Source organism: Mercurialis annua, linkage group LG2 (genome assembly GCF_937616625.2).
Source record: "Mercurialis annua linkage group LG2, ddMerAnnu1.2, whole genome shotgun sequence".
In the NCBI taxonomy this organism is placed as follows: Eukaryota; Viridiplantae; Streptophyta; class Magnoliopsida; order Malpighiales; family Euphorbiaceae; genus Mercurialis; species Mercurialis annua.
Window position 1 is genome coordinate 13819397 of NC_065571.1, and position 7748 is coordinate 13827144.

At 32.2% G+C, this 7748-nt stretch overlaps 1 protein-coding gene across 1 annotated transcript; it reads left to right on the forward strand.

Annotated features, from left to right (window-relative positions):
• Nucleotides 1–2566: 2566 nt before the first annotated feature.
• Nucleotides 2567–7748, forward strand: LOC126667719 (proton pump-interactor 1). Its single transcript, XM_050360772.2, has 8 exons — nucleotides 2567–2751; nucleotides 3310–3666; nucleotides 4038–4220; nucleotides 4328–4507; nucleotides 4634–4828; nucleotides 5979–6077; nucleotides 6467–6964; nucleotides 7193–7748. Exons 2-8 carry the CDS (start codon nucleotides 3355–3357, stop codon nucleotides 7517–7519), a joined length of 1794 nt encoding a protein of 597 aa, XP_050216729.1. The 5' UTR covers nucleotides 2567–2751; nucleotides 3310–3354; the 3' UTR covers nucleotides 7520–7748.

A 7748-nucleotide genomic window follows, 5' to 3' on the forward strand; every position in this document is an offset into this window, starting at 1 on the left:
TATAACTTTTCTTAGTGTAAGAACTTAAAATTAATAATTTTTGAAATAGATTTTTTAAAAAAATTAAAATAGAGCAATAAAATTTTAAGATTTTTAATGATTTTTACTCGATCTTGAATTTTATATTAAAAGGAAACTATTTAAAAATAATTAAAAAAAGAAATTTTTAGTATTAAAATATACAAAAACATCTTCAATGACACTCTATATAATAAATAGAAATCTCGGTTATATAAATAGTACTGTTAAAACAAATATTTTTTAGTTTTATTCTAATAAGCTGTAATTTACTTCTTTTCTTAAATTTTAAATAAAATTGATTTTTTAAATTATTTTTATTTTTTATTTATTTTTATACTGAAAGGTTTAATATTTATTTAAAATAAATAATAGAGAATGAAGTTTGACTTTCTACACGTGGAAAGACAAACTCATTCTCTACTTTAAATTTAAATAATAATTTGTTTGGACATTATTTTATTGTACGACTTTTTATCGAACATACTCTAATTTTATACTTTATTAGACAATAAAATTAGTTGATGACGAGGATAATATTTTTAAATGGAATTATTTTTCAAATACTTGTTTTGGGTAAAGTATTTACATCATTTTGACCCATCTTTTCCTCTTATCCTATGTTACCTAATAAGTTAACTTATTTACCAAAAATACCCACTATATAAAAAAGTCTTATCTCATTTTAGGTCAAACTTTTACATAACCACCTTTTTTTTTCTCTCTATTCTCTCTCTTCTTCTCTCTTCTTTTCTTCTTATTTCCTTGTTTTTTTTTTCATTTGATTTTCAATTTATCTCCTCCGATTACTTTTCCGTTCGTCTTTTCCGTTCGTCTTTCCGGTCGCGCTTCCGTTCATCTACTTCCGATGGATTTCTCGACATTTCCGGTCGTTTTTCCGTTTGTCTTTTCCGTTCGCGCTAGTCCGTTCGTCTTTTCCGTTCGCGCTATGTATTTCTCGACTCGTTTTTAGATTTTTCGTAATGATTTAAATATTTTGTAAATAAATTATTGTAGATCTATAATTTTTTGTTTATAAAATTGTTCTACTATTCTTATAATTATTTATTTTGTCTTCTCTTATTCATAGATTTGTTTGTTACTACCGATTTTGTAAAGAAAATATTGATTTTATGGTGCATTTGTAATAATTTTATAATATCTTTACGTTTTAGTGTATTTTTGGTGTATTAATAGTATATTTCTGCCGTTTTTTAGTATAATTATGGTGCATTTACAATGTTTATGGTGTATTTGCAGTGTTTATGGTGTATTTTATGGTGTATTTGCAGTGTCTCATGGTATAAATCACAAAAAAACACTATAAAATGCCATAAATACACTACTTATACACTACTTATACACCACTTATACACTACTTATACACTATATATACACTAATTTCACTATATAAACACCATAAAAACACTATATATACACTACTGTTACACTATAAAAAATAAAATAAAAAATTCCAGGAAAAAAATCTATAAAAAATAAAAATTAACAGTACATATACACTAATCTTACACTATATAAAAAAACTGACGGTCGGTTCGGTCGACCGAACCGAAAAAAACGAAAATCGAAATTGAAAACCGAAAAAGGTATTTATGAAATTAAAAAAAAAAGATATTTTTCGTAAGTGAAACAAATCAGAAAAGAAAAGTCAAAACTTGCAATATAAAGTTGTAAATAAAATGCCAAAACATGTATTTTAGGAAATTACCACTTTTTAAATAGATTGTGCATCATATTATCTACGGACAAAATCTATCTAAGTATTTATCCTCAATATAAATTTGGCTTAAATGCACAAAAAATCACAAACTTTCGCGTGTTTTTGGTATTTGACACGAACTTTTAATTTTGGCATATAAATACACGAACTATAAATTTTTTGCATATATGACCAAATTTCTATTTTAGGTGAAAAACGGTGTCGTTTTAAGTATAAAACGTTGCCGTTTTAGGTTAAAAACGGTGCCGTTTTATGTCAAAAACGTTGCCCGTGTTATATATGCAAAAAATTGATAGTTCGTGTATTTATATGCCAAAATTAAAAGTTCGTGTTAAATACCAAAAACACGCGAAAATTGGTGATTTTTGGAGCAATTAAGCCTATAAATTTTTAGGTACACTCTATACATCATAATCATGTAAATAACATAATTTTATTTATTTAAAACTTCTATATATTTAATGATATATTTTTTATTACAAAATTACAAACAATTTTGCAATGTGAATCATTATATTGACATGAAATAATAAATTTATTTATAAACAGGTACATAAAATGGTTTTAATTTTTAAAAATAACAGCATTTGCAAAATTAATCAAGTCACGTAAAAAAACAAAAAACAGTACTATTTTTTTTTTATGTGAGAAGCATCAGGACAACCTAGTATCTTAAGCTAACCAACAGGTAATAAATTATTTACATTTATTTACTCTAAGTAGAAAAAAAGAAGATAACAGAAAGATCCTTAAAATTTATCTGAATTCACTATTTTCTCCAATTTTCAGTTTTTCTTTACCTTTTTCCTACAAGCAGTAGTGTTTAAATAGAAGCAAAAGCAAAAGGAGACAGGGTCTTCTCTTATTTTGCTCCTCTTAATTCAGATTGAGATTGAGATCTGACCACTTTTTTTTATTTGGTTTTTGCCAAATTTCGAAACTTTAAGACCATTCTCAACTGGGTTTCCTCTGTTTTTTTATTTCTGTTTCTGGTAATTTTTACATTTTTTTATGTTGGTTTTTCTTTTTTATTGATCTTCATCATTAAATTTTGCTTCTTTTTTGTTTTATATGTCTGATCCCTTTCTGGGTATTGCTTACTTTGTGTTGATCTTTATCTGGGTACTCTTTGATTTGTGGATCTTATGCATGATTTCAATTTGTTTGAGATTTCAATTGCTTGGATTTTGCTTAGTTATGCCATAGATTCATTGAATTATCTTAACATTTATTTGTTTGAATTTATTATCTTTTTCGGCTATTTGATCTTATAATTTTTATAAGATCTGTAAAACCATATTCTAGGTAGAACAGACATTGGACACTTGGACACAGGCACGGACACGCGAAACGGTCTTATTTTAAGGTTTTCGATGTAATAAATGAGTTTGATGTCCGAAACGTCAAGTGTTGGAAATGTTTCCGAAATGGGACAGGTGTCCGTGCTACCTAGACGAAATCAAATGGATTTATTCAAAATGGTTATTGTTATGAATTTGTGTTTTGGATTATGTAATTTAATTATGTTTTGATGTTCAATTGTTTTATAGGTATAAGTTATTTTGTATCTATAAGGCTGATCTTTGCTCAGAAGGATGGGTGTGGAGGTTGTGGGATCTGAGATGGCTCAAGTACCAGTGGAGAAGGTTGTTGAGCTAGATATGCATGAAAAGGAGAATGGAAATGCCGTCGTTGAAGGAGAAGCCGCTGATGTTGCGGATTCTAAGTTCCCGAAGGATGCGGTTGATGAGTGGCCTGCACAGAGGCAGATCCATAGCTTTTATTTTGTTAGATGGAGACCTTTTGAGGATCCAAAATTAAAACCCAAACTTCAACAGCTTGATCAGGAGATTGAGAAGTGCAATAATGCTCGGACTCGGATAAGTAAGGAATTGAATGCGAAAAGGGTATGTTATAATGATCGTTTTTCTGGTCTCTTAGATTAGAAATATAATGAATTCCTGTTCATGCTTAACGTGTACAAACAAAAGCATATTCTCATTTGTGGTTTGAATCATTTTTGGATGTAAGAAATTTACACCCCCACTCAATGATGTGTACTAATTTATTGGATCCTGGTTCAAACTTTAATGACGGCGTTGTTGTCTGTCTGAAAGGTAAACCAGATTAAATCTGGGATTGTTTTCATCTAATAGTGTAATATTGAGGATGCTGCTATAGATCCATGATGATATCGTGATTAATGGTGCTTCCAATTTTTTCATACCTAAGCGTAAATGATAATTGATTCTAATTGTATGTTTTCTGTTTTGCATAGTCTGAGCGTAAAGAAATAATGGAGCAGATTAGGACTTTGAGAAGTGAGAATGATCAGTATAAAACAATCTTTGATGAGAAGAGGAAGGAACTGGAGCCTTTTCAGCAGGCACTGGGCAAGCTGCGGACAAATAATACAACCCGTGGTGGTATTTGTTCATCTGAGGAAGAGCTTAATGATCTTGTATGTTCTAATTGCTAGCTTCTGTGTATCGAGACGTGATGATTTTATTAGCAGCTGTATTATTTCTTTACTTAAGTTAACTCTGTACCTTTTATTGGTGAATTTAGATCCGCGGTATGCAATATCACATACAACATGAGAGCATCTCATTGACAGAGGAGAAGCAAATACTTAGGGAAATCAAACAACTTGAGGCTACAAGGGAAAAAGTTGTTATTAATTCTGCAATGAGAGCCAAAATTCAGGAGTCTCTAGGGCAGAAGGAAGCTATTCAAGACCAGGTCAAGGTAAGAATTTAGAAGTTTTGATACTCACTCTCAAAATGTTTGCATATATTCCCGGACTTCGTTAATTTTTGTTGGTTGTGTGTTACCATCGGCAAGTGTATGCTGACTTAGTTTATGTTGTGGTAGCTTATGGGTGCAGATTTGGACGGAGTAAGAAAGGAGCAACAGTCAGTGTGGGCAAGAATTACTCAACTAAGGGAAAAAGTGAAAGTACTTGATGCTGAAATCACTCCTTTAATGGATGAGATTACAGCTGTGATAGATAAAAAAGACAAAGCATGGGACAATATTAGATCTTTAAGAAAACTGCGTGACGATGGGGTATGTTTGTTTGTCTTCATGATTAGCTGCTCCCGTATTTTTTATGTGTTTGTGTTCACACTCCTCCCTTGCTCTCTCTCTCTCTCTCTCTCTCTCTGTTTCTGCTGCTGTAGGGAAAGGAACTTTTGCTCTATTTGTAATATACTTGATGAATGATTTAACTGACATAACTTGTTTTTGCGTCGGTTGAACCTGAAATCAACTTTTATTTGCTTGGGTAAAACAGGCTTTTCTAAGAAACAATTAGAGCTAATAGGTTCAACTGTTTAAGCTTGTGATTTACAAATTATTAGCTTCTATGGAGTTTCTAGGCCTGTTATATTGTCTGAACATGCATTTCTTGTTAGGTATATAATATTTTCTGGACTTGCATTTGTGATGAAATAACACGAGTTTGTTACCATCAGCAAGTCTTATTACTAGGACCTGGAAATTTTAAATTATTTTTAATTTCCGGTAACATTCAATGGGCTCAGCTTATTTTCTTTCTTAAGATTTTAGGAGCACAAGTTTACGCCTCTTTATAATTTAACATGTTTGCGTGCTTCTAAGTTTAAGGTTAGTTTTACTTTTAGCAGTACTTTATTGGCACAAATAGCTAATTAGAAAAATTAAACAACTTGCGCTTGAACCTTACTTATTTGTTCTGGTATGTTTGTCTTTGTCCCGCCATGTAGATATATGCATGACTAGACTGAGAAGCACCTCTTGTAGTAGTTGCTTTTATTGATATGTACTTTGTATGGGGAAGGGAGTTATAGAAAGGCAAACAAGTATAGATTCATAACGTTTTGAGCAGCCTGCTTTAGAGCGCTCCTTGATAATTAGAAGTTATTTAAAATTTAGAAAATAATGTTGACTTGTCAAACTCTTTTTTTTTTTTAAAGTAGAAGGGGAGGGGAGGTTTGAGCCTGAGACGCTCCAATCGAATCTAAAGTCCCCACCACTAGCCTATACATGTGGTGATGTTAACTATGAAACTAATGAGTGCATGGTTGTTTTCTTTATATGTCTTCCCCTTCAGTTCACTGTTTTAGACCTTTGCGGAAAAGAAATAATTCATATTTAACTTTTATTGTGTTTTAAGCACTTTGTATTAAGCCCGTTGAGTGATTTGCATATTACAAATATTACGTTTTGTTTCTATCAGAATAGCGACTACACTAATAGCCGCCATGCTATGAGTCAAGCTAAAATGCATGCTGACCAGAAAAATGTAAAAGCTCTCGAGGAGCTTTCCCACAATGAGGTATGCTAGACCAGTTTTAAATACTAGGGGTGTGCAGTCGGTTCAAACTAAACTGAACCGAAGTTTTGATCTTTTTTTAAATCGAACTGAACTTATTTCAAAAAAACTTTAAATATTTCAAACCTAACCTAACCGAATTAGTTGGTTCATTAGGTTTATTGGTTTGGTTTGTATCAAAAGTTAACTTAATTTTTTTTTTTTACTTTCAAAGCTGAACCGAAACAAACTGAAACCAATTTTTTTTTAAAATTTTAAACATTATTGAACTTTTTCGTTTTGGTTATTTGGTTTGGTTTAATATTTGCACACCTCTACTAAATACTATCAGGAACTTTATATATTTAATTTGGGCTGCTAATTCTAATCCTGTGATCAAATATCTCATCTAGGTTGAAAACTTCATGTCCCATTGGAACAGTAACAAAAAATTTAGAGATGATTATGAAAAAAGAATTTTGCCATCACTTGATGGTCGACAGCTGAGTAGAGATGGACGAATGAGGAACCCAGATGAGAAGCCATTGGTGGCAATGGAGACACCGGTACCCTCTGCTCCTGAACCAGTAGCCAAAGCTAATGCTAAAAAAACAAAGGAACCAGCTGCAGAAAAAGAATCTCTGCCTGCCCAAATGGTCAAGAAAGAATCAAATAAAAAAGACATAAAGCCCAATTTGGAGGATGTAGGTGATGAGATTTCTTGGTCAGAAACGCAGCATAAGAATCCTCCTCCTGCTGAGAAAATTGACGAAGCGAAGTTGAAGGAGCTTAAGAGGGCAGAAGAGTTAGAAAAATCTAAACTAGCTATGGAAAGAAAGAAGAAGTTGGCTGAGAAGAATGCAAATAAAGCAGCTATAAGAGCTAAGAAGGAAGAAGAGAAAAAGCTTAAGGTATTTTTTTCGTGCTTCTGTCTTCATAGTTACTTGACATGCAATGTTTGTTTTCTATGCTGTACATAAACTTATCGAATTTTATATTTTGGCATGGAATGCTGATGAAACTCCCGAACTTTATATTTATGACATTCTTGTAAAAAATTTGGCTGTCATTTTCCTTTTCTGCATTTTCGTTTTGTTTGAAGTTGAAACTTGACTATTCTTTTTGATTTATACTTGCAGGACAAAGAAAAGAGGTTGAAGAAGAAAAATCCAGCATCTGAACCTTTGGAACCAGCTGAACAGGTCGCAGAGGTAGTAGAAACCGAGAAGCTTGAAGTTCAGGACGAGCCTGCTGCTCCGGTGAAGGAAAAAGTTAGAAAAGAGAATCCAGCTAGGATCCGGAATCGAGGAAGGGGGGCAGATTCACTTCCAAAGGCCATGTTGAGGAAGAAAAAGTCATCCAACTACTGGATGTGGGCTGGTGCGGCTGCTGCTGTTTTGCTACTTCTTGTCGCTCTGGCAGTGGGGTACTACTATTCTTCCCCAAAGCCGCAATTTTCTGCTTGATGAGCATGTAAGTTGTTAGGTTGTAGTAGCAGAAGTAAAACCATATATGTTCGTTGCATCCCCGTTGTCGGATGGACTCTGAAGCTCATAATCTTGCTGGTAGTAGTATAATTGAAGCACTTGTAAAGTGTTTTAGCAAGAGTGTACTAAATGCATTTGGTTCTTTTTGTTTCAAATTTTGACTCAGTTAAATTTCATGAATATTAAAACAGAATGCTTGTTTTGGAAA

Excerpts from the sequence above, each read along its gene's own strand:
- LOC126667719 (XM_050360772.2), top strand. The coding sequence starts at position 3,355 with ATGGGTGTGGAGGTTGTGGGATCTGAGATGGCTCAAGTACCAGTGGAG. Across the intron at positions 4,508-4,633 it reads CTATTCAAGACCAGGTCAAG|CTTATGGGTGCAGATTTGGA; the intron begins GTAAGAATTTAG and ends ATGTTGTGGTAG. Across the intron at positions 6,078-6,466 it reads AGGAGCTTTCCCACAATGAG|GTTGAAAACTTCATGTCCCA; the intron begins GTATGCTAGACC and ends TATCTCATCTAG.